Source organism: Lissotriton helveticus, chromosome 5_1 (assembly GCF_964261635.1).
Source record: "Lissotriton helveticus chromosome 5_1, aLisHel1.1, whole genome shotgun sequence".
Classification (NCBI taxonomy): Eukaryota; Metazoa; Chordata; class Amphibia; order Caudata; family Salamandridae; genus Lissotriton; species Lissotriton helveticus.
In genome coordinates, this window is record NC_136065.1 from 1,487,910,110 (window position 1) to 1,487,937,805 (window position 27,696).

The following is a 27,696-nucleotide window of genomic DNA, read 5'->3' on the forward strand; positions in this document are numbered from 1 at the left end:
GATGCAGGACGCGCTATTCAATTCGTTTTTATTAATTTAATTGTTTACTTACCTGCAGCAATCATCCATATTCCGGTGTTTACCAATCCCCCACCCTGCCCCTCCCTGCCCTGACTGTCTGCCCCACAGAACTCCCTCCACGGGCCGCGACTGTCTCTATTTGAGATAGCTCTGACTACCCACTGATCAATGTCTCTTCGGCAACTGAAGATTTTTGAGTTTCCAATGTCTTTGGGGCTATCAGAGTATTTGTGTGCTATCTGCATAGTGAGCTGAAGTTCATTGATCGTTGCCAGTAATGGTTTCACATAGATATTGAAAAGCATGAGTGAGATAATAGATCCTTAAACGACCCCTGCATTTGTGAAGTATGGATTGGATGAGAAAAGGGGACTATTGCGGATTTGTGTTCTATTTTGAAGGTAGGATGTGATCAAGTTGAGAGTAGTCCCCTCATGCTTCATACAGTCTTTGGATTAGATATGTGTGGGCATTTAAATGATTAACTATTATTGGCATCTTCTTGTCACTTTGTGGAAACAGAAAAAGTGAGCTTTTCAAAGATAATAATTAATGCGAATAGCTCACTTGGTTCAATTCCCTTTAGAACATACTAGTCTCATTTAACACTACCCACTTCTAGGATGCAGCATTTCTCTGAAACTAGCTTTGTCACAGTTCAGCATCTTAGCAACCTATTCACAATGTCCAAAAACCTCTTTATCCTATTGAACTTTTAACTGCTCACCTACAATGCTTAAGTGGATCTGCAAAGGATTCTTGGAGGGTGTGGGGGTGATAATGAGTTTCCAATGCACGCTCGGGCATTTGAATAAATTACTAACTGAGCGTTTGTTTAAAGTTATCAAATCTTGGCTCAATCATTTAGAAGGCAATTTTCCTACAACGCCAGAGCATTATAAATAAACAAGCGACTGCAATTTAGGACCAATTGCCTCTGCGAAAGGACTCCTTATCTTTTCATGGCTTCACTGGTACAGTCAGAAAGAAGCTTCAATGTTTCCGGCATAAATGCACACTTTGTCCCGAAAACATGAAGCCAGTGACAGGAAAATTGTTCCAGTGTTCTAGCGAGCTAATTTGTTCCATATTTGCTTGGTAGCTGTTAGTGCTGCTCGAATGCTCTGGCTGATTTTAAATGCTATCAAATTGTGCCTACAATTGATTTCTACAGCACTGTTTTCCACATCTTCTCACAGATACAAGTTTTTTTTGTTCTTAGATTTGCTCTTTTTGACTTTGAGAGAAGTGGTGATGTCATGCGTAAGGTAAACACTCATGAACTTGCTCCTTTAATGCTCTTGCTGTGGCCCCAGGGCAGTGATCAGGGCAGCGAACTTGGAGATTGTTTATGTGCAGGCAGGGTCACCTTCCTGAACATGAATAATCCATGGCATTTTGCTTTTACCATGTGTGCTGCACAAGGCAGCACACATGAAAAAAGCAAAAATGAGGAGAAATATCTTACTTCGCCAAGTTAAGACCAGGTTTTCCCTGGTCTTAATTTTGGCGCTGCCTCCTATTTACACTGCCCTTGTAAATAGGGGGCAGCATCCAAAACAATCGGTGTTGTGGTGGAATGCCCACCGCAATACCCACTGCCCACCCCTTTCACACTAAGCATAGCATGAAAGGGGGCCTTATTTACAAGGTAGCGTTAAGCCACTTACCATGGCCTTGTAAATAAGGTGAGGCCCCTATCACAATCACAACATCACTGAAAGTGGCATTGTGATGGTGATCAGAGCTTGTATATATGCCCCTTGGTTTGACTCATCACTCTTAGGTACCAAACCATGCCCCTTATTACCATGCCCCATATCAAGAAGATGGAACTATGGGAGTTTATATCCTAAGACCGGGTTTGCATTTTAAGGTGGATTAGTAGTGAGATGGAGAGCTGTATGTGCAATATCAGGCTGTTTAGTGTGGTTATAAATAAGGTGAGGCAGTGAAATTCAACTCTAGTGCTCTAGCGGAGTTGGATTTAATTCAATGCGATATATGAAAAAGTATCTATGTTACAAAATATCAATGTTTGTGCTTCCATTGTTTTTATTTTATTCTTTGTGGAGATTGGCTTCTCTTTCTATATGTAATATTATATTATGCAGATTTGTAGTGCGAACCCTAGAGGGTATGCTGGCACTGAGGAGGCGTGAGGTTAGGCACATCTAGGGCCTAGTAGGGCTGTTCGAAAAGTCAGGTCTTCTGCTTCTTGCAGAATTAAAAAAAAGTGAAGAAGAGGCTCTTTTGTGTTGCAGCAGGTCATTCTGAACGATGTAGGAGAAGATATGGAGGACTTGCTCATACCTCTCATTCACGCTGATGGCTGCTGTTTGCACTGTGGATGAACCTTTCTGGTGAAGTGGAAAACTGACAGAGTACAGCCTGAAGGATGTACCTATGCATCTACACAGGGTTGACAATGTGCTCAAATGTGCCAATTACTTATTTAATTGAAATCTAGTGTTTACTTGCACTGATCAGCATCATGTGCCCTTTCTGCAGTGTCAACTGCTTCTCCTAACTTCCATCTTTTGTTATTTGCCAAATTTATGAACTCACTCACTGTCCTTGATCCCCACTCACTGCCTTTACATCATTCACCCAGTCGTGCGCTCATTCTTTATTCTGGTCATCCATCCATGACAAAATGATTCAACCATTACTTCCTCTTCCCCAAATACTGCCACTTTCCCCATACTGCTCCGCTCACTGACCCTCACCAGCATAAACCTGCATGCAACTGCCATATCTATTTCACCCATACGTGTATTCTTATACCCTCAAAAAACTATCCTTCTTCATCCCTCTAGGCACTCAATCTCTCACTTATTCACCTACCCATGCAATGGGGCCAATTCATAAAAGCTTTTAACTGCTCCTGGCTATAGCAAGTGTAAAGTGAGTCAGAAATGAATGACACGCCTTCTCATATTTGGCGGCTAAGCTATGGAACAGCCTGTCCTTGGAGCTTAGGAAACTGGACTCTGAATCTGGGTTTAAAAAGGACCTGAAGACTTTCCTTTTTAAGCTAGATGAATTGGGAGTCAACCATTACCCTACTGTTTAGGGCCGGGATGCCTCTTTGAAGCAGCTGTTCACGCTATCGAAGTAGTATTTCATTCATTCAAGGGAAGTAGTAATACAGGAGTACTTTTGTATGTACTCTTACAGACCTTTGTGACTCTGCGCCAAAATGTCCTGTACCTTATTAGTAAAATGGCAAAGAGGGAACATCTTTTTCTATTTGTACTAATTGTATGTGAATATTCCCTGCATTTTCCCATAATATTCCTATTTATATGTTTGCATGTAATTCACAAAATATGTCAGAATAGGTAAAAGAATGTGTTACAGGAATACTTCACATGCTCATAAATGTCTTGTTCCTTAGATGTCCTAAATGTCAGTTAATCCAACCATAAACTTTAATGTGGGCTAATTAACATGTGAATGGGACTTAAAACAACCACTAGCTGACGGAACTGATATATTGCCTCTGTTTCTGTGTATAGATGGTAAAATTGTGCAGCCAGTGCACGCCACAGCTCAACATCACCAAACGTTGAGGTGTTTCCTAGGCACCAGTTTGTCCATGAGAATCACATGCTGTTGTTCTCACACATATGCACTTGCAGAAGCACAAAGTCCTGCAGCTTGCGCAATTTAAGTGTGCTTTGGGGATGCTGCAGTGATGACTTCATACCTTCAGATGAGTAGTGGAGTGTTGACCCCAACTATTCTTAAGCTAGGTACCAGTGGAGCCTGTGCTATGATTGATATTGCATGTCCATTCAAATGTTATAGAGCCATTGATAAATTAGGTTACAAATAAAAGAGCCCAACATTTAGAATGCCATTGGACTCTGCATTACTCATTCACCCAGCCATGCACTTCATCAATCAATCAATAAGGAGTTCGGCCAATCATCCGATAGGGTATCCAGGTGCTTGCAGGTTTGGAGGCTTATTTGAACAGCCAGGTCTCGAGGGCCATTTGGAATTATGAAAGTGAGTTGATGGTTCAGAGTTGCGTGGGGAGGCTGTTCCAAGTCTTTGCTGCAATGTGCGAGAAGGAGCTTCCTCCATTTCTGCTTCAGTAGAGGCGGGTAGCATGGGCAAGAGAGAGGGAGGCAGAGAGTAGTTTTCTCAGTGAATGGTGGAAGTTCAGTCAGTGGTTAATGTAGGTGGGTCCTTGGTTGTGTAGAGCCTTAGGTGTGAGGGCCAGCAGCTTGAATTAGCATCTCTTCAGTATGGGGGGCCAGTGGAGTTGCCTGAGGTGAGGTGAGGTGTGATGTTAGTTCATTTGGGAAGGCCGAGGATGAGTCTGGCTGCTGCAATCTGTATGGTCTTAAGTCTCTGTAGGAGGTGTGTGGTGATTCCTACTGAGAGGGTGCTGCTATAGTCCAGTCGGCTGGCGATAAGGGCCTGTGTCGCTGTGCATCTCATGTATAGAGGTGGTGAAGATCTTACGTAGCATGTGCAGACTGAGGAAGCAGGCGGAGGACATGGCGGTCTTCTGTCATTTCAATTTCATGGTGAGCTTTCTGTAAATGATGATTCTAAGGTTTCTGGTGTGGTTGGAGGGAGTGGGTGCGGGTCCTAGGTCTGATGGCAAACAGGAGTCATTCCATGTGTTGCTGCTGTTACTGAAGTTCAGTACTTCTGTCTTGTCTGTATTCAGCTGCAGGCAGCTATTCTTCATCCAGTCAGCAATGCTTGTGATGCATCTGTGGAAGTTGGTTCTGGTGGTGGTGGGGTTATCAGTAAGTGAGAGAATGAGCTGGGTGTCATCTGCGTAGAAAATTATGTTGAGACATTGCAATCTGATGATGTTGGCCAGTGGGGTCATATATGCCCTGGGGGACACTGCAGGTGATCTCCTTGTGTGTGGAGGTGAAAGGTAGGAGGCAAATCCTCTGGGTTCTTCTGGTGAGGAAGGATGTGATCCATCTGAGTGCAGCCCCTTGGATGCAAATGTGATGATCCTTGTAGTGGGATACAGTGTTGAAGGCTGTGAGAGGTCGAGGAGGATCAGAGCTGCTGTTTCTCCTCAGTTGAGGAGGGTTTGGATGTCAACGATGGCTATGATCAGGGTGGTTTTGGTGCTGTGATTGCTGCAGAAGCTGGATTAGAAGGCATCAAGTAGCTGGTTCTGCTCCGTAAGTTGGTTGTTGATTTTCTTTTCCAGTACCTTCATTAGGAATGGAAACTGGGAGATTGGACAGTAGTTTTTGAATTTACTGGGGTCGGTGGAGGGTTTTGTGAGCAGTTGTCTGATTTTGGCATGTTTCCAGGTGTCTGGAAATGTTCCGGTGGGGATAAAGGTGTTGAGCAGGGGTGTAGTAGAGGTTTAAAAAAGTCTTGAAGCCTGCCCTGTCAGAGTTGTCCTCGCTGACCCGCCATCTCCTCTCCAGCTGTTTGCTGTCTCGTTTTGCTGTTCTGAGTCCTTGGTTGTACCAGCTGGCTCTTCTGGAGGATTTTCTCTGGATGTTGCTCTTGATAGGGATGATGCTGTTCGCGCAATTGGTGATCAAAGCATTGAAGTTCTTCACTCCCTCTTCGGCGTTGGGGGTGGTAGTAGGGTTGAAGGTGTTGAGCGCGTCCATCCAGCTGGTCTCCAAGATTTTGCCCCAACTCCGGTGGAGGCGCTGGTCATCTTGGGGGCAGCTTTTTGGGGCTAGAGATGATGGTGTGAATAATGGAGTAATCAGCCCATGTAAGTACTGTGATGTGCCTGTATTTGATTTGGTTTCTGGAGGTGAAAATGGGGGTCCAGTATGTGTCCTGCAATGTATGTAGGGTTGTGGCTAGATTGGGTCAATCCAAGGCTGCTAATATTTTCGATAAGTTGTGCAGTGTTATTGTTGTTGGGCTCATTGATATGGAAATCGACTAAGTCCTTGGAGTCTAAGGCAAGGGGTGCAATGAAGTCTGCAATGGTGTTGTAGAAGATAGAGTGTGGCCCTGGGTGTTGGTATGCGAGGCTGTCTTGCACTGTATGGTCGATTTGTGTATGATGGCTGTTCCTTTTCCTGGCTTGTTGGTGCGGTCCTGATGAGTGATCACTGTGGCAATGTCTGTGGCGGATGAGGGGCTGAGCGAGGTCTCGGTGAGGAAGACGATGCAGAATGCGAGGGTGTAGATGACGTCCCATAATTCGGTGGAATGTTTACATAGTGAGCGTGTGTTGAGAAGGGCACATGCGAGTAGATGTTTTTGTTCAGGTGGTGTCTGGGGTGTGTTTAGGTTGGGGCTGGTCGGTAGGCTGGTGTGTGTGCTGTGGAAGATGAAGTGACAGTGGGTGCAGGTGAAAGATCCTACTGTGGAGGGTGGGTCAGCGATGGGTGTGTTTGTCCAGGGTCGAGCTTGTAGAACTCAGCAATAGTGTATCTTCGGGGGGGGGGGCAGTGGGCAAGGGGTCATGGCACCTGACCTGGCATGGTGCAGGCACAGATGGGTGTATATGAGCTTGCCTTTGGTGGCGAGCAGTCCGCCCACTGCAGAGATCCACTGCAGGGTCACGTTGTGGCCTGTATTAAGTAGGTCATGGGTTAGACGGGAAGAATTATGTTAATGCTATTTATGTGAAATTATTTTATAATTCATTTTTTTCTCTTTGGTCATGTAGTTGTAGATTCTTTTCTTTGTTTTATTTGAGTTTATTTATTGTGGGTTGTTGGTTTTGTAGGAGGTTAGGGTTGGAAGAATTTTTGTAATTTCTATTTTATCATTTTTAATAGCTTATTTTATAAATTGAATTTAATTATTTAATTAATTGTGTACATTTTTTTATTTATAAATAGTGAAATAGATCGATAGTAAATAAGAACTGAATTGTTTCACCTGTTAATTAGATTGCTGAATATGCAAATTAATTAATTTTTAAAAAATGAGCCTTATATTCTTTAAATGAATTATGCTTTGATATTTTATATAATATTTATTTTGTATTTTTTATTAATTGTGTGCTAATCATTTTTTGTCAAGGATTTTTTTTCTTTTTTGTGGGTTTTTGGAGCAAGGTAGTAGGGTGGAAAGTGTTTTAAATATAAAGATATATGGATATATATATATATACTTCAATGTTTTAATTTTAAATAATTTTTCATTCTTTTAATTCAATCTTAATTTTCAAATAATTATCTCAATTATCTAAAGTTAAAAAGAATATATATATTTAGTATATTTGTTGAAATTGGAAATTTAGGAGTGGGAATAATAAATCTGACCCTTACTGTTGGAGTTGGCCATTTCTGCAGGGTCATACCTAAGCTTTCCGTTTTACCCTTCGGCTTTCTGAACCTGTTTTTGTTAGCTTTTAGGGCTCTGAGCACTTCACCACTGCTAACCAGTGCTAAAGTGCTTGTGCTCTTTCCTCTAAACATGGTAGAATTGACATACACCCAATTGGCCCAATGAATTTACATGCACTTTCTTGGTAAACTACATGTGCCCAGGGCTTATAAATGAAATGCTACTAGTGAACCTGTAGAACTGATTGTGCTACACATTTAAGGTGCCCGTTAAACATGTCTCAGGTCTGCCATTACATTCTGTGAATGCAGTTTTAAACTGTGATCCCTACCTGGCAAAATAAAACTTCTGCCAGGCCCAAACCTTCCTTTTTAACACATATAAGTGAGACCTAGGGTAGGCACTGAACAGCTCAGAGGGCAGGTGTGAAAAACTCTTCAGTTTGTTACAAAGACCCTGCCTGAGCACTCTCACAAAGGGGGTTGGCATTAGCCTATTGTGACCAAAGGCAATCTGGGGCCAGGGAAGGGAGGCAGGAAAACCCCAACTCTTCAGTACACTTCTGCACCTGTTGTAGACTCTGCCATGAAGGACTGTTGTGCTGCTGAAAGGGCTGCTATTCTGCTGGAATGCTGCCCTAAAGCATTGTTTTCCCTGGTCTTCATTTTGGGCTGCCCCATATTTATGCCAACCTTGTAAATATGGTGCAGCATCAAAATCAATGTTTGTTGCAGCAGAACACCCACCGCAACACCCAACGGTCCACCCCTATCACGCTAAGTATAGCGTGAAATGGGACCTTATTTGCAAGGCAGCGTTAAGCCACCTTTAGTGGCTTAATGCTGCCTTGCAAATAAGGTGAAGCCTGTATCGCCACCACAGCATAAAAAAGTGATGTTATGGTGGTGACAGGGGCTTGTAAATATATCACCAAAATACAGAAGGGCGCACATGGATGGGACCTCACCAGCTCCTCTGAATAATGTTTTTCCAGGATGTCAGTGCAGTCTCCATCTTCTCCGAATATCTATGAAATCTAATTCTTTTGTTAACGTTCTTTAGCTCCGTTTCCCTTTCTCCTACTCTCTTCCTCCGCATCCCATGGGTTTCACCTCAGGTGAGGAGAAGGGGGGGGTGTGTGTTCAGGGGCCGGTCACTGCTCTAAAGTAATCTAAAGTAAGCAACCAGAACCTGACCGGTAAACCCTAAAGAGCCCCTCACCCTGATGATCAATGGGAGGCTCGGGACAAGACATTGAGGAGAAGGGTCCTGCGAAATTTAGATCTGCCCAAGTGACTTACTGTCTGATGAAAGGCTGGTCCTGTGTCTGAGACATGGAGGGGTTTAGTGTGAATGGACTCCTATTGAACACTAGTGTTGTTTGCAATTGTGTTTATTGGCAGTGTTATAAATTACATGGAGAAGAATGGCATGTAAATGCAGCATTATGTAAAATGGTATGTAGAGATGACATCATAATAAATTAGGAGATTTTGAAATTCAACTCAAGTGCTATATAAGTTGGCTTTACATCTAGCAATATAATATGATATATTAACCCCATTACTGGGAGATAAAAGAGTGTTTTCATACCTGGGCTCTCGTATTTAATCTCACTTTTGTAACAGATGGATTGTAAAATCCATGCTATTTTAAGAAGGTGCATGCATATTACTGAATCTCTATCTAGTGTGTGAACTAGCACTGACGTTTCAAAATGGCAGAGAACATTATTTCACTGAACTTATCATTACTGCTTACGCAAAGGGGATGCCAGGTGTTAACAATTAATCATTTAATGCCAACGTAAGTAGTGAAGGGGATTGCATATAAGTGGCATAGCCCGTGATGTCCCAGACAGGAGATTTATTTTCTAATAAGTTTCCCAAATTGGGAACATTGTTATTGTTCTCCTCTGCCTCTGCTTTTACTGATCTAGAAAATTGGTCATTTTTACCATCAGTCTGAAAACAATTAAAAACTATTATTATACAGTATATTAAAGGACTGGACGATTAAGTAACTGAGTTTGTGATGCCCTCACTCAGTCACTCAAAGGCACCTTGGCACACACAGGAATATCTCCCAGGGACCTGTACACACTGCTCTTTTGTGAGAGGTGAGCCAGGGGACATGGCGAGTGTCTGCACGAACATGCATTTCATCAACAAGTGTGGGCTCCCCGGCTCGCCATTGCTCCTCTTACCAGGGGTGCTTCAGGGCCTTCTCACAGGTGAACCTTTTCTTTGGGTCTTTTGCCAGCAGATTACTGATGAAGTCCTTAGCTGCAAACATAAAAAAGGACAACAAATATGAATGTTTATTGATGTTAATGTTCTTACAGATACATCTATGATTACAAATCACAATTTAAGTGGAAAAATAACAAGCATTTGAAAAGTGAATAGGGCTGCCTGCGTTGGTCTCAAGCCTTTTGGCTTTGTCATCGCTTGTTTTATATTGTTATGGATTTTGCAAAACTTTACTGTTGACGAAGCTGTAAATCAAAGCCAAAGGAAATGATGGACGAAGTGTTGACAATACAAGCACTCACCCCCAGTCAACTGATCTGGGTTTAATCCATCACCACTCTTTAGCCCACTCTGCCACCCCAGTTCAGACATGGCTATATGCAAATCAGTCTGACCCTGTGCCTCGTGGGAACAGTCCAGCCCGAACTGCCAAGCCATGCCTTCCCTGGACCGGAAACAAGCTTACGAGGACAGGTTTCTGGCATCACAGCCGTCTTTAGCCCGGCTTGCTTGAATCCAGTGGCAAAGTGAGCAAGGGACTCACGTCTGAGCATACCCTGCCAACTTAGGGTGTACAAAGAAAAAACGGTCCTGGGAAGCTTGATTCCGGTCCAGGGAAGACATGGCTTGGCAATACGGGCTGGACTGTTCCCATGAGGCACAGGGTCAGACTGATTTGCATATGGCCATGTCTGAACTGGGGTGGCGGAGTGAGCTAAAGAACAGTAATGGATTATACCCAGATCAGTTGACTGGGGGTGAGTGTTTATATTGTCAACGCTCCGTCCATCACCACCTTTGGTTTTTCTTTGACGAAGCTGTAAATCCCAAAAATACATTGTTTAAATAGAAAAATATTTTTGGTCTCAAAATCACAAATTACCAAAGTAGTCTGCCACTTATGGGAACTACTTTGTGTATGTATGGAATGGCTAAATGCCTTCACTCCCAGCGAAGATAGCCAATTGCTGAAGTGGGCTGACCCACTGCCCATGCTGTATGCTGTAATGGGCAGAAGAAAAATGACATGCGTGGGGCTCGATGTGTCACAATGTTGTATTCCAGTTCATCATTTTAGAACCGTAGAACTCAGCAGTAATGCCACTTAGAATGTGTGTGGGCATCAATCAAATGGCCATTATCCTCCCAACGTCTACCTTGTAAAAGCATAGACTGTCTCTAGAATCCAGAGAGGGCATCTTCTAGTGTTGGACACATTTTTTGATTTCCCCAAACAAAGCCAATAGGTGATGATTCTGGAATGATTTCACTTGAGTATGAGAGAACACTCAAGAAAGAATTTGAATTTGAATTTGAATTTTAAAATATTTATAGAGCGCTCTTATACCGGGTCGGTTTCATGGCGCTGGATAGCCGAGGGTCAGTGAGAGGCGGGCTAAACTACAGCGGATCTGGAGAACAGCAAGGTCTTCAATTGCTTACGGAATTCCAAATAAGAGGGAGACATCCTGAGAGCGAGTGGAAGTGAGTTCCAAAAAGATGGAGCCAGCACTGCAAATCTCGCTCCCCCGGCCTTTTGTTTCCTGAAGCGTGGAACTGACAGGAGGGCCAGATGAGAAGAGCGAAGTTCTCTGGACGGGAGATAAGGGGAGATGGCTTCGCACAAGAAGGCGGGGGCGGTCCCAGCTCTAGCCTGGTAGGTGATGCATCCCAGCTTGAAGAGCGCCCGCTCCCTCACGGGAAGCCAGTGGAGGGACTGCAGCAAAGGGGTCGTATGATTGAACCTGGAAAGCCCAAAAATCAGGCGGGCCGCCTGATTTTGAATCAGTTGGAGTCGGCGGATGAGATAAGCCGGTGCACCGTTCAAGATAACGTTCCCATAGTCAAGGCGCGAGAGCACCATGGCCATGAGAATGAGTTTGAGTGCGGAGGCAGAAAAAAAACGTGAAACCCTCCGGATAATACGGAGGGAGAAAAAACAAGCAGACACAACAGAACTGGTCTGAGTATGGAGGGTGAGCAATGGGTTGATGAAAATACCCAGAGTTTTGACTTTGGGAGCTGGGAGAGGGGGAGGACCAAGTGAATGGGGCCAGAAGAAAGGGGGCCAGGGACTGCAACCACCCCCCGTCAGGACCAGTTCGGTCTTGTCCGGGTTTAATTTGAGGTGGTTGCAGTTCATTCACCCTTGGATAAAAAGCATAACCTTCTGGAAATTGGAAGACGAGGCAGGGGAAGACGAAAGGTTAAAAATGAGTTGGAGGTCATCGGCGTAATTAAACACCGAGACCTCCATCTGCTGTAAAGAAAAAATGAGGGGTGAGATGTATAAATTAAATAGTAAAGGGGATAGGGAGGAGCCTTGTGGGACTCCACAGGTCACCCTCCTTGGAGGGGCCGTGAAGTTAGCAAGATGTACGGCCTGCTCCCTGTCGGTCAGAAAGGAGCGGAGCCAGGCGAAGGCCGTGCCCCCAATGCCCGCCGCTTGGACACGGGTTAACAAGATGTCGTGGTCCACTGTGTCGAACGCGGCGGACAGATCTAACAGGACTAGGGCCTGTGGTCGGCCGGTGTCAATCCCCTCCCTTAATTGATCCATCACCGACACCACTACCTTCTCGGTCGAATGCAGCGGGCGAAAGCCCGCCTGACGGGCGGAGAGGCAGCCCGTAGATTCGACAAAGGAACTGAGAGACCTGGTGACATGAGCCTCTGAGACCTTCGCGAGGAAAGGGAGAAGGGAGATAGGGCGGTAGTTGGAGGGCAGGGAGGGGTCCGCCCCTACCTTTTTCAAGATAGGGATGATGACTGCCGACTTGTGAGCAAGGGGGACAGTGCCAGTGCTGAGGGAGTGGTTAATGAGAGTAAGGGGAGGAGAATGACAGTAGGAGAAGAGCTTTTTTAGAGCGAATGCAGGGCCAATGTCCTGAGGGGAGCCCGATTTGATCCGGGCCAGGAGGGGGAGTAGGGAATCTCGGGTGAGGAGGGGAAACTGAGTGAGTGCGGGAATAGGGAGATTAGGGGAGGCGAAGGGAGGTGTCGGAGGCAAGGGGGGGATATTGGCCTTGATAAGGGCAATCTTCTCGAAAAAATAAGAATTGAGGGAGTTACAAAGGGTTTGAGATGGGGGGATTTTAGGGGTCGCCCTGTCGGAAGCGGCAAGCTCATGAACAGTGGCGAAGATCTCCTTTGATTGGTTATCTGCTGTCAGGATTCTACCGGAAAAATACTCCATTTTGGCTTTTAGTATATCTGCGAGTGGCGAGCTTTTTGTCCCTTAAGGCAGGGGTAAACCATCGATTGGCCGCATGGGCCCGTTTAATGGCCACTCTCTTAAGGGGGACGGTGGAGTTGCACGCCTTAAGCAGCCAGTTGTTTATGGCAGAGAGCTGAGTAGGCAGGGAAAGGTCGTTTAGCTCCGGACTGGTTGCCGCGAGAGAGGAGCAGACCGCGGGGAGGACCGCCTTATCCCACTTTCTGGCCCAGATGTTTTTGGGCAGGGGGGGTTTGGGCGGCCGTCCGAGGTCGGCGGTAAAGGAAATGAGGGAGTGGTCTGACCAGGAACACGGAGAAATGATTGGGAGATCCATGGGAATGTTGAAGGACCAGATTTGGTCAAGTTGGTGACCTTTGATGTGAGTGGCCGTACTGAGCTGAGGGAGGAAGTTTAGGCTGGTGAGCAAAGCCGTAAACTCCTTGGATCTTAAGTCTTCAGCTTGGTCGTTCGGCCAATAGTTCAGATCTCCGAGTAATAGAATAGCGGAGTTGTTCACCATGAGAGTGGCCAAAAGGTCCTCAATAGCAGGTAAGAAGTCAGGGGTGGGCTGAGGCGGACGGTAAAGGAGTACACAAGTTAAAGGTACCCCAAAAGAAATAGAGCGGACTACTAAGCAGTCCACAGCCGGGATCACAGGGGACGGAAGGGTTTGGAAGAGGAAGTCCGTCCGGGTGATTAGGGCCACCCCCCCCCCAGTCTTCCCCCCTATGCGGTCCCTCCTGATGGCCGAGTAAGTAGGAGGCAGAATGGACAACAGGCTGGGTAGCGAATCGTCCCTGAACCATGTTTCCGTAATGAATAACAGGTCAGGCTGGCGTGAGTCGAGCAGATGGAATAGCTCGAGTTGATGCCCAACCGCAGACCTGGTGTTGAGGAGGATCGCAGAGGTGCCGGATTTAGGGTTGTCAGGGGTGCAAAGGGAGGTGTTGTCAGGGCTGGAAGGTGGGCTACTAAGGGTGGAAGGGGAGTGAAAAAGCTGTGGGGAAGGGGAGCAGGGGCACGGAGGAACAGGGTCGGAATTACGTAAGCCAAGTGAGGCGATGCGTACCAATGCAGGGGTAGGCGGGGAGCGGGGATGCCAGAGAGAGTGAAGCATCGCCGAAGAGTACCTAATGGGAAAATGGGCATGGAGACCGGGCCCGGGCCCCGGCCAGCCGCGGACGGGCGCAGACGGGCTTAACTCTGGCGCGACTCCGGCGCGCCTACGTCGCGCCCGCTGCGCTCGTCCGCTGCGCTGACGCGTGGTGGCCATTTAAGTAGTGATGGGATCAGGGGGGAGTGGCTGAGATGTTCGAGGCCAACTGCCCAACCCAAAATGGCGCCCACAGTCGCCGGGGGTCGCCGTTAAGCGGCCAGCCCTCGGTGGATTGCTGGCTTTAGGGAGGTTATCGGGAAGCGAGTGGCGGCTAATAATCAGCAGGGCCACTGAAAAGATTAAAAAAAGCAAATACCGCTGCTCGTGATCAGCAGGGCGGAAGGGGAGTGAAGATGCAGCTAAGATGCTCGTATTCAGCAAGGTGAGTCAAGTATTAAAATAAAATGCTCGCGCTCCAGCAGATGCGCGTTAACCCGCTGCCACCGGGCTACTAGCTATCGCTGGTGCAAGGGTAGGGCGGATCCTAAGTAGTGATGGGATCAGGGGGGAGTGGCTGAGATGTTCGAGGCCAACTGCCCAACCCAAAATGGCGCCCACAGTCGCCGGGGGTCGCCGTTAAGCGGCCAGCCCTCGGTGGATTGCTGGCTTTAGGGAGGTTATCGGAAAGCGAGTGGCGGCTAATAATCAGCAGGGCCACTGAAAAGATTAAAAAAAGCAATTACCACTGCTCGTGATCAGCAGGGCGGAAGGGGAGTGAAGATGCAGCTAAGATGCTCGTATTCAGCAAGGTGAGTCAAGTATTAAAATAAAATGCTCGCGCTCCAGCAGATGCGCGTTAACCCGCTGCCACCGGGCTACTAGCTATCGCTGGTGCAAGGGTAGGGCGGATCCTAAGTAGTGATGGGATCAGGGGGGAGTGGCTGAGATGTTCGAGGCCAACTGCCCAACCCAAAATGGCGCCCACAGTCGCCGGGGGTCGCCGTTAAGCGGCCAGCCCTCGGTGGATTGCTGGCTTTAGGGAGGTTATCGGGAAGCGAGTGGCGGCTAATAATCAGCAGGGCCACTGAAAAGATTAAAAAAAGCAATTACCGCTGCTCGTGATCAGCAGGGCGGAAGGGGAGTGAAGATGCAGCTAAGATGCTCGTATTCAGCAAGGTGAGTCAAGTATTAAAATAAAATGCTCGCGCTCCAGCAGATGCGCGTTAACCCGCTGCCACCGGGCTACTAGCTATCGCTGGTGCAAGGGTAGGGCGGATCCTAAGTAGTGATGGGATCAGGGGGGAGTGGCTGAGATGTTCGAGGCCAACTGCCCAACCCAAAATGGCGCCCACAGTCGCCGGGGGTCGCCGTTAAGCGGCCAGCCCTCGGTGGATTGCTGGCTTTAGGGAGGTTATCGGGAAGCGAGTGGCGGCTAATAATCAGCAGGGCCACTGAAAAGATTAAAAAAAGCAATTACCGCTGCTCGTGATCAGCAGGGCGGAAGGGGAGTGAAGATGCAGCTAAGATGCTCGTATTCAGCAAGGTGAGTCAAGTATTAAAATAAAATGCTCGCGCTCCAGCAGATGCGCGTTAACCCGCTGCCACCGGGCTACTAGCTATCGCTGGTGCAAGGGTAGGGCGGATCCTAAGTAGTGATGGGATCAGGGGGGAGTGGCTGAGATGTTCGAGGCCAACTGCCCAACCCAAAATGGCGCCCACAGTCGCCGGGGGTCGCCGTTAAGCGGCCAGCCCTCGGTGGATTGCTGGCTTTAGGGAGGTTATCGGGAAGCGAGTGGCGGCTAATAATCAGCAGGGCCACTGAAAAGATTAAAAAAAGCAATTACCGCTGCTCGTGATCAGCAGGGCGGAAGGGGAGTGAAGATGCAGCTAAGATGCTCGTATTCAGCAAGGTGAGTCAAGTATTAAAATAAAATGCTCGCGCTCCAGCAGATGCGCGTTAACCCGCTGCCACCGGGCTACTAGCTATCGCTGGTGCAAGGGTAGGGCGGATCCTAAGTAGTGATGGGATCAGGGGGGAGTGGCTGAGATGTTCGAGGCCAACTGCCCAACCCAAAATGGCGCCCACAGTCGCCGGGGGTCGCCGTTAAGCGGCCAGCCCTCGGTGGATTGCTGGCTTTAGGGAGGTTATCGGGAAGCGAGTGGCGGCTAATAATCAGCAGGGCCACTGAAAAGATTAAAAAAAGCAATTACCGCTGCTCGTGATCAGCAGGGCGGAAGGGGAGTGAAGATGCAGCTAAGATGCTCGTATTCAGCAAGGTGAGTCAAGTATTAAAATAAAATGCTCGCGCTCCAGCAGATGCGCGTTAACCCGCTGCCACCGGGCTACTAGCTATAGAAAGCACACATCACTGAAATGTATCCTCCAGAAGCTCTGTGTTAATATGACCCTCTTGGCCTCGAACAAAACATGTGCTAAGACCTCTAATAATCTCATATATTAGGGGAGTTTAGTAAACTGTCACGTAAGCAGGTAAGGGGAAACGATGAATGTGCACTGGATGCATGCATACCATCCCTGAAGGTATAAGTAGGGCATGCGATCATGAACCCTCCGTAGGGCATAATGCATCACATTGATACGACGGCTGCTGAGAAACCATACAGTCATGAGAAAGGCCACAATATTGCAGAAATGCACACTCCATACAAACAACACCGCAGCGTGGCATACCAATGACAGGTGTGTGCTATCCAAATGCAGGTTGTGTATTTATAACATGATATAAAAGTGCTGCCAATACTAAAAGCCCATAAGCTCTACTAAAGCAGGAGATTTCCGCTCCTTGAGGACGAGGTAAATTGACCTTAATGTATGCAAGTATGACTGGCTTATGTTGTGTGAACCATGCTACAAAGCAGCACGGTGCTATGCGGAAAAGAATGAGGAAGGGGGTGAATTAAAATGTGTTTAAGATAATTGGACATGCATCTCCACCCTTGCTGGTGGTGAATCAAGAACGGGTAAACAAGTTAACCTGTTTCTTTTATACTATCTTTCCTCAAAGTTAATCTTCCATTAAGATTCTTTACAAATTGGGGATAGTCAAAGTTGTACTTTAGAAACAGTCGGTCTCGTTGGGTCAGTGTCCCTCAGGCAGGGCCACTAGAATTCTGTGGCAGGAGAGGGACACATTACGTGGCAGGGTTAAGTAAACTATGTGGCGTAAGGCAGCACATTTTTTGATAGCATAACTTCATTATTTTGTACTTTTTACATTTGTTCACACTGTCTGGGCATTTGGTGCACCTCCTTTGTACCAGTTGAACACCCAAATATAGCAACATGCAACAAAAATTGACCAGTCAACCTTTGCAAAGGGCCTTCCACTGTGCGGAAACACGTCACTGTGTCTAGTAACCTTTGAGCCGTTTGAGCTAGAAACAACATTCTTTTTTAGGTCTCGCCTGTCGATGCGCATGCGCATCGAGCAAGCGAGACTATAGGGGCTCATCGACTCTTTATCTAACTTGCAAGGAATCGTGGCGATTCCTTGCAGTGCCCGTGACTTTTAAGCTCAATGCGCATGTGCATTGAGCTTAAAAGCGCGTGCACAGCCGCCCGCATTCCTCCGACACCTTTGAAGTGAAGCTTAGCTTCACTTCAAAGGCCCGGCTTCTTCACACCCACATGCCGCTCTGCCCCGCTCCGCCCCCTCCCCTGAGTCAGCACTGCAGAGAAAGCCGCCTCACGCTTTGAAGCCTGTGCATCGGCCATTATCTTTCGCCTTCCTTCTCGCTCACTTAAAATGGCTTTCCAGTCACCACGGGTGGCGGCAACACGAAGCGCAAGTCTTTTGTTGCTTCGAACGAGATATGCAAGTAGCCAGCCTGAACGCCTCACCCCGGATTCCTCTGTTTGTACACGCTTGATATATTTTATTCCTGCAGTATTTGTTAGGCTTCGGTGGGAGAAATGACACTCATTTCGCGTACACAAATGTTTTTTTGAATCTGAGCATATTTATACAGAAGCCCTTGTGTTGTATGGAAATGAGATTAAACGTGTATTACCACCTCCGAACCTTATTGTTTTTATTCTTTTCTATTTGCCTCGTACAACGCATTTTGCACCTTCAATACAAGAACTATCGCATATGGCTACACGTCTAGGCAGGAGGAGTACATGATTTCGAGAATGCCCTATTAAACTGCATTATTTTGGCGTATACCATAAAATCGGTGCAACTCCCACGGTCTGACTACCAGTTACAGTCCCCAGGGGGTTATTTCTCCATAAGACCCTAGTACTGTTCGTGGTCTTTGCAGTTGTGTCGCACGTGCATTCGGCTTCTGTGTACGACTCCGGCCTCAGTCTCTACCTGGGGGAGGGGGTGGGCTGGGCAGCTCGGTTCTCCTGCCTGTGAGCGTCGCACGAACTATGCTTGTCGCAGCTCTACACAATGCTTGTCGCAGCTCTACACATTTCACGCACCGGGCGCCACGTGTTTGAGTATATCTCACGCACCCTGAATCTCGTACAGGCATGGTACCGGTGTTCACCTCACACACTTTGTTTTTGAGAGTCACACACAACACGCTTATGTTTCCGAGTATCTCACACTATTCCTGCGTCTGTGAGCATCTTCCATGTTATTTTTTTCATTTATTTTATTTAATGCGATTTTATATAGCGCGAATATTATCCAAGGTGTCAGAGCGCTTTACAGGGGCATCACAGGCACACACCAGGCGTCTCGAGAGCGTCGGACTCGCCCATACTCGGCGTCTATCTCACACCCGTGTGTGTGAGCCTCTCGCGCTCTGAGCGGTTCACACGCACTGTACACGCTCGTATTCTCACACCAGGGTTACCCTGTGTGGTAAAATCACACACAGGGCTCGTTTGTTGGCACCTCACACCAGTTTCCCATGTTAAACGATCTTTTCCCACCTCACACTTCTGTGTTTCTATTCCTTCTCCACCTTCCCGTGTGTGAGGAGCCCCACGCATTACATACAAAATGCTTCATGTGTTTGTCTCCCACATACTTGAGTTTGTTGTGCTTGTGTTGTGAGCATCTCATGCACTGCTCTTTTGTGACCTCGTGCGGTGTACTCGCTTGGAAATGTTTCTCACAGTTTTCAAGTATCTCCCTCGGGCTCTCGTGCTGTGTTCATCGCAAACACCACACTTCTGAGTACCACCCACACACAGCCACCTCGTTCTGTATATCAAACTATGCTCATCATTGTGCATTTCCCGCTCCACATCAGGGCTTCTCGCGCGTGTACCTGTATCTCACACACGCCCGCGCATCCTAGCATCTGGCATGCTGCAAGCTTTTCATATTTGTAAGGTTCTCGCACCGTGCGTCTCCTTTTGCACCTCACTATGATACAGGCGTGAGGCGTCTCATAACTCACTCACCCTCACTCACACTCACTCACACTCAGTCACTCTCACTCACACTCAGTCACCCTCACTCACCCTCACTCACCCTCACTCACCCTCAACCCCTCACTCACCCTCACTCATCCTCACTCACCCTCAACACCTCACCCTCACCCTCACCCACCCTCAACCCCTCACCCTAACTCACAATAACCCTCCCTCACCCTCACCCTCACTCACTCTCACTCTCACTCACCCTCAACACCTCACTCACCCTCAACACCTCACTCACACTCAACTCCTCACTCACCCCCACCCTCACTCACCCTCAACACCTCACCCTCACACAGTGCAATAGGTCTCACAGGATTTTTAGTTAAAGCTTTTACAAATGTTTATTGCTTTTTTGATTTGTAATTCTTTAGCATTGGCTACAAAAAATAAAAATGCAAAAGATTTACAACAAAAAACCCATAAACAATTCTAAATGCACTAACTCTAATGCTGCGAGACCTATTGCATTTCCAATGCTTGTTGTTAAAACCTGCAGGTTATGCAGCAGGTGATGGATTGTTTGGCAAATGCAGCAAATCTATAATTATGCGAAAATCGCCACAGCTGCACTATCCCGTAATTTCAGGCACCCCGCCCTCCGGGTACCTTTTTCGCCCTTTAACTAAGGAAAATATTCCCAGATCAGTCCAATATTGGAAGAAGAATTTATAGATGTTAACTGGGCTCTTCAAACAGCCCTGTGGCTTGTTATTAAGTAGATAGTTGAGACTCTGTTACACACTCTCGCCAAATGTGTTAATACATCACCCAGAAGAGAGTTTATGCAAGCCTTTTAAAAGCATGGCTGTAATCTACAATTTACTTTCCATCCTGGTATGTGTATGTAAACATCCTTAAGTATTGCGCATAGGTAAATCTTTGAGGAGTTAGAGTGTGGTGATCTGTCAGGGCTTGCTGAAGAAGTGTTGCTCCCTTCCTTTCCAATATAATAAGGTGTGTTGCCTTTGACCGCTATGAATCGAAGAGATGTCGTATCACCTGCAGTGTGCGTAGAGGGTTATGTTGCCCTCCCATTATGGCTATTTTGAATGTGCATCGGCTGCTTCAACTTCAGGCACTACAGTTCTACCTATGTATGAATATAATACATAGGTGATTTTGATCTAATATTAGAAAAACATCATATGGTGCAAGGTGAGATACAGTTGTGGATAAGATTCATTTTTTCAGTTTCAATGACACGCAAACCGAGTATCTGCTCTACTCAAACCCATACAAACTGGGTCAGTAAGAGTTACCCATTTATCCAACCCATCAAACATATTGATAGATTCATGTCCAAAGTCAAGACTCTGGGGAACTCATTTATGAGGCCTTGCGTCAGTTTTGCGCTTCCGATGCGTCACTTTTTGTGACGCATCGGCGGCGTAAAACATGCCTCCTGTTGCGCAATATTTACAAAGTGACGCATCTAAGCAGATGCGTCACTTTGTAAACCCCTGTGCTACATTATACCTGCATCAGGTATAATGTATGCAGAGGGGGCGTTCCCCCACAAAAAGCCTCGTAATAGTGACGCAGTGAAATCTATGAGATTTCACTGCGTCACTTTTAGGACGCTGTTGCGTCAAAATCTTGCGCCTGCCTCACAGCAGGCGTAAGACTGACGCAAGCCCTTTCACATGGGGCTTTCCCCATGTGAAAGGACGCATTGCTGGAGTTGCGTCACTTTTGTGACACACCCCAGCAATGCGTGACTTTTGCGCTTACAGATACGTCAGAAATACTGACGTATCTGTAACTCCTTGCGACATGATGCGTCATACTGTAAATATGATGCATCAATCATGTCGCAAGGAGTGCGCACTGAGAAGTGACGCATCGCTGCTTTCCCGCAGCGATGCGTTATTTCTCATAAATGAGGCCCTGGGTATTTACTTGGAATGCATCCTGTCTATGAATGTGCAGGCCAATGCTGTATTTTACTAACTCCATAGTTTACCATCTCAAGCGGTTCACTTGATCCTAAGATTATTTAGCAAAGAGGATGTGGGAAGGATGTCCCGCGGTGGCCAGCGCTGGGGACTCGGGAGCTGGGGTCTCGGGTTCGGGTCTTGGCATTGGTGTAACATCCTGTGATTGTGGTCAAATCCCGTGATTTCCCCGTGCCCATTGACAGTGCCTTAATACTCTCAACCATTTATGTGCGTTTGTCGGCCAACGGCTGTCGCAAGCACTACCTCGGTGGTGCTGCGCACGTCCATTGGCTGACGCAGCTCCGCCCACTTAATGGAATGCCGCCGTGGTTAAGGCATTATGGGTGATAAGCCGCGCTATATAAATCTATAAACAAACAAATACAGCTGGAGCAGTAGCAAGTACCAAGACCGACTATTTCAATGGCTTGCCAGAATGATGATCCAAAATCAGGTGGCTATGATTGTCCTTCAATGCCCATAAAAAACAGCAGTTTTGTGTAAGCTCTTTTTGGGCTATAAGATGTCTAATTTTAACTGTAAGGTTTTGTCCATGCCCTGTGCATATATCGTGATTTGCAGGTCATAAATGGTGATGGCTGTTTGGCCAGTTTCTCCTCTTAGTCACCAATGTTTGGTTAACCTGTCAGCCAAACAGAGGAAAAAGGTAATGAGGTTTTAGTCATATAGTCTTTTCACCTTTACACTGTTTTTTCACAGTTTATACACCTTCCAAGACATGGAGTGCTTAAGGATTGCAATTGATTTAGATTTTGGAGTGGTTGAAGAAGGGAATATCCACTCGTCCGGCTAGGGCTCAAAATATCTTTTTGGCAAGTTTTACTTCTCATCTGGCTGAGAGTTAACTTCTATTGTCAGTTGGCTCTCATACAGTGCATAGTTCCTTTCCATGTTCCACAGGAGCACAGATTGAAATGACAATGTGTGCTCCTTGCTTTCAATATACTTCTTCCTCCACATCCTGGCTGTTCTCTGGATGAACCACCAAAGTCTTCCCTGGAAACACCCCAGATTATAGCGCAAAAAGGCTTCTCTAATCCTAGCCATATTCCTTCATTCACCAGCTCTTTAATCCAAAGAGGGACCATGGCACTGATTGAATGACTGATCATCTGTTAGCAAAGCTTAAAGTTGACCAGGCAGGGTTAAAGAAATAAAAGAAAATAGAGGCACAACAGATAATAAAAACATTCTTTTGTTTATACTGCTTCATATTGTTGTAAATGACAGGTGTTACTAAATGGCTTCATGTCTCCCAGAAAAAAGACTAATTTCCACATCTTCTAAACTTATCTTACAAAACACTCTAACCTGGGTCCCTAGTAGACTAAAGTGCATGGAAAAGGAGCTCCCAGAATGGTTTTGTTGAAAAATAAAAGCTGCCTACTCCTCGTGGCATCCCCAGAGCCTCTGAGTAATCTAGTACCCCAAGACTAGGCCAGGGGCACCCAAGACTTCCAAAACACCACTATTCAACACAGAAACATTATCTAAACCAAGCAATTGCTGCATCCTTTCATCATTTCACAATTGTTCCACTAACTAAGCACTCTGATGTTTGTGTAATATAGCATGATTTTTTTATTTTTTATTTTACAGAGTTTTAAGTAGCGCAAACTTGACCCGAATCGGGTCTCAGAGCGCTTTACATAGCACCAGTTGCATTACATGTGGACAAATTCGTTTTTTGTTAGGCACAGGGAGATTAAGTGATTTGCCCAGAATCACAGGATGTTCAGCGTCATTGCCAAGACTCTAACCCAGTTCCCCAGATTCGAAGTTGACCGCTCTAGCCGTTAGGCCAACTCCTCTCCCAATGGCACCAATAAATTAAAGATTGGATGGACATTGGAAAATGGGGGCAAGGAAAGCAAAATTATGTCAGAATTATCTTTGAATGATTACTGGAAACACTTTGTTAAAAACTGAGATGCAACGTGTTTCAGTTTCTTCAAAAGCAGTTGTGCGTACTTGCGTACACAGAGCAAGTTAAACAACTTAGCCAAGCCTACTGTCAGGTTTTCAATTGGAGATCTTGACTCACCTTAGTACAAATATTGGTGTGCAACTTGGTAAATTCTCTCTTCAAACATAGTAACGTTTTTTTAAAAAGAAAAGGTGAATAAAAATTACACACAAACGGTTTACTGGACGAAATCTTGCAAGAACTCAGCTTTTTTTAATGGAAAACCTGCAAAAAGAAATTATGGGAGTAGTTTCCTCAAAAAGAAAAAAAATGTCAGACAATTAGCCACAGATTGAGCTTTGTGAAGGTAAGACGCCTCAAACTAAACATTTGGCAGCAAAATGAAACTTGAACAGGTCTCTAAAGGTACAGTTGTCATATGGCCTTCCTTTCCCTAGCAATCTAAATGGTAAATGGTATTAGCAAAGTACCCAACCTGCCATTAGCATTAATGCAATGGAACTAGGATCTTCAGCTTTCGTGCATTATCTCCGCGAGTGAGAGGTTTGATGGACATGTTGGCAGGTAGTATGCTGAGTGTCTGATTTGACAGTGTGTGGGACCATGCTTTCCAGTGTTGATGGCAGGAAAGCTTTTCTTCATGTTCAAGAACCAGTTGCTGATGTCTCCGTCCGTGTCACTAACGGGCAGTGTCTCCATGTTACTGTGCCCTTGTGTCTGTACCACTGTCCTGTCATGTGTCAGTTTCTTGATGTTTGTCCACTTATGTCACAGAGTACATGTTCCATGTATAAGGCTATAAGTTTCATTCTGTGGCAATAGGGTGCTCTTGGAGACTCCCGATGGCAGGGAAAGTCTGATGTCCTGGGTGCAGTTATTGGAAGAAAATTGCTACAGGGGTTTGAAGCCATGGGGTATAGAACAGGAATGTTCTTTGTTCCAGGTGTAGTTTATATGTGGGACACAACTGAGGAGATGGGTAAGGAGTAAATGGCGTAAGCGAAGCGGAGGCGAGGTGGAGAGACATTTCTCAAGGAGTGGAGGTGCTTGCCTGGGTTTTTAGGATGACATTGAAGACGATAAGCATCACCAAGACTTTATGTTCAACCACCTTGCACGGTGCTAGTCGAGGCCCAAAAGCTGACCACAGGAAAGGGCATAGTACTCTCCGTTCCCACATAATGTTATTTCGTTTTTTTTTGGTTCAATTTTAAGTGTTTGAGGGTCTCAATGAACCTTTATGTTCCCATATCCATGCCCCGTTGTCCCTGTGAGCCAATTACCATATTCTTTCCGGTTTTCGAGGTCATTAAACTTTTTTTATGTCAGTGAAAAAAGACTCGACCTATCACTAGAACTATGGAACAACACAACGCACCTCGGTCTTGGGCTCCGAAATATTAGCAGTCATCTTGCCTCAGCACAATTCAAACAAAAAGTGCATAATACCTATATTTTTCAAATGATGTCTGTTGCGTGTCTGGGGGAGGATTTTTGATTTGTGGTGAGAGAACATCTGGGCGAAACCAGACTTGGCCACACTCCACCCACTAATTAGCGCAGCACTGCTGATCAATTAAAAAACCCATTGTCGAGCAGCGACCGCTGGCATTTACGGGAATGATAATATTTAAAAACCAATTGCGCCGCCATTAGTGGAAATGATCAGCTACTGTTAATTGCCATTTTAGGAGAGTGAAGATTGCAGTCAGTGCGACTGGCAGTCACGTGGTGCACGTGGTACTGTCGGCGAAGCACAAGGCTGCTCACAGCAATAAGCAACACATTAAAGAACTGAGACGTGTTAATAACAAACAAGTCATTCGACTGGAACATCAATAAATTGCCCCGTGAGCAATGGCTGGCGCGCATTCAGATTTTTGTAGAGCTATTTTGCCGACAGCACCACTAGTACACATTGCAAAATGATTATCAATGTTTCTGTGAGTCTTTCGAATAAAATTTGAACGCCATTTCAGGCTCTGCTTTTTCTTAGGTTGTAAGCTTGTCGCGGGACGAAAGACTTTTGTTACGAAATAGCTTCCTTTATGGTGCTTGCAACTTACAAAAGTGTAAATCGATGTCGGGAGTGGACACCCAGAGCCAGCACATTTCCATTCCCTTGACTGCTGTTGATAGGGCAGAGTTTTCCTGCTCACAGGCTAAACTCTGGCCCATTCAAACGAATATTCTTCGGTTTCTGTAGCAGTATTTTTAACTTCTTTGCCGTTCTGGGAATCACTACTCATTCATTTTCCATTAATTTCATATGTCTTTATTTCGAATATTTCATCATAAAAGACGCTCCCATAATAAAATGCATCATAAAAACACACATCAATTTAAAAAAAGAACATACAAATAAGTTGTATATGCACTTAATAGCATAATATACTAACATTGCAAAATGAATTTTCTACTCCTTACAGTACAATCAAATCGGGGCTACATAAAACCAATCCATTGCTTACTGTTTGGCCCTGATGATCCACACCCATCCTAAGAATTTTGCTACAGTGATTACAAGAGGTTCACTCGTATCGGTCCTAATGATCCTTAAAGCTTCAAACCCTACCCTTGTACCCATGTTACTGCAAATAGGTTTAAGCCATTTTAAAATATGTGGCCGATAGACTCCTTACGGTCAATGCACCAGCGACAGATTTCAGCCTCCTGGCCCTTCCATTTATTTTGTAAACATTCTAGTTGGGAGAGAGCCAACCCTTAACTGGTGGTATAGTTTCCTATCGCTGGACCTGGTGATGGAATCCCAATAGTCTTCTAGAGAATGATCGATTTTATGCTCCAGAAACAAACCGGACAAGGAGGTGGCTGAAAGTTGTCCAATAGGTTTCTGGCGGACTGTTATCCAATATAGGCTTTTAAAAGATTTTTTTGATGGGAAAGGATTGTTGGCGGGATCAGTCCACAGATTACCCAAACCCATGGTCTCTAAGAGCAGTCTAACTTTTTTGAACCATAGAATGTTACCCGAACCCATGACAGATCTAACGTCCATAATTGCTTTAGCAAATAGGGCCAGTTCGGGGGTGGTCCAGATCCTCCTCCATAGGGCCGCTGGCTTAAAGGGAGCAATGTAATCAATTGAGTGGCAGCCCAGATCCATCAATAGCGGCTTCATGGGACTAGAGCGGGAAAGGCCTGTTAAGTTCCGTAAGAATTTGTTCTGGACTTTGACCAGCGAGGAGAGGTCCGCAAAACCCCAGAGGTCCGCACCGTACAGGATCGCTGAACCTATCCTGGAATGATAGATCTTAAGAGCTGGGCCTATCCTTTTGGTCTGAGACGATCTCTGTTCTTTGACCAGGCACCCCAAGAGCTGGGCAAACTTGAGGGATAGAGTATCAATCTAGGGCTTCCAACTTAGTTTGCTCTCTAAAACAATCCCCAGATAGATGACATTAGTCTGCTCTAACTTTGTATTGTTCATCATGACATGGCCAATCACTGGTCTACTTTTTCTAAGGATCATGAATTTAGTTTTGGTTACGTTGACCTGCAGATCGTGATCATGGCAAAATTCCTCAAATTTGTTCAGGGCCGCCTGCAGGCCCACCTGTGTCTGCGATAAAAGAAGGGTGTCATCCGCAAACATAAGTAGCGGAAACTTGGTGCCACCCAAATGCTGAGTAATATTGCACAACCCTGTTGATAAGTAACAAAAACAAGGTTGGCGCTAGAACGCACCCTTTCCTGACACCCGAGACACTGCAAATCTATTTGTAACCTGCCCTTGCTTAACCCAGCGGACTTGTGCAAAATTTGCCTCATTTAACTTAATTACAACATTCAGAAGCTCCTGGGGAATCCCCATATTTCTTAAGGCCCCCCACAATTTCTCCCTGGGTGGGACACCCCCGCGCCGCACGGCCACCAGCTGATGCGTGTGCCCCTCCGCTGTGCGCTGCCTCGCTGCCTGTTTTGACTGCATTTGTGCTTGCTTTGATTTCTCTTGTCTTTGCCCTTGTTTTGCGCTACTTGTAATTTGTGCTTGTATTTTTTATCCCCTAGTCTTTTTTGGCCCGTGTTTAGCGTCTTTTGTTTGGAATTTGTGCCTGTTTCGCCGTCCCCTGTCCTGTTTCCCGCCTCCCTCGCCGCCCCCGCTTCCCGCCACCACTTGCGACCCCGCCCCTTTTTTCCTTGTGTTCCCTCCCCGCTCCCGCCTCCCAGCTGACCCGCCCACCCGCGCACTTGGCCTTAAAAGGCGACCGTGCGGCACAGGTAAGTGTGACCCACTTGTGGGACACCCCCGCGCCGCACGGCCACCAGCTGATGCGTGTGCCCCTCCGCTGTGCGCTGCCTCGCTGCCTGTTTTGACTGCATTTGTGCTTGCTTTGATTTCTCTTGTCTTTGCCCTTGTTTTGCGCTACTTGTAATTTGTGCTTGTATTTTTTATCCCCTAGTCTTTTTTGGCCCGTGTTTAGCGTCTTTTGTTTGGAATTTGTGCCTGTTTCGCCGTCCCCTGTCCTGTTTCCCGCCTCCCTCGCCGCCCCCGCTTCCCGCCACCACTTGCGACCCCGCCCCTTTTTTCCTT

General features: G+C 46.2%; 1 protein-coding gene across 1 annotated transcript in view; it reads right to left on the reverse strand.

Annotated features, from left to right (window-relative positions):
* Positions 1 to 27,696, reverse strand: part of LOC144753662 (calcium/calmodulin-dependent protein kinase type 1G-like) — a 338,654-nt gene that overhangs the window by 47,578 nt on the left and 263,380 nt on the right. Inside the window, exon 9 of the mRNA XM_078641277.1 lies at positions 9,491 to 9,569. Within this exon, the coding sequence (XP_078497403.1) occupies positions 9,491 to 9,569 (79 nt within the window). The remainder of the gene's footprint in view (positions 1 to 9,490; positions 9,570 to 27,696) is intronic.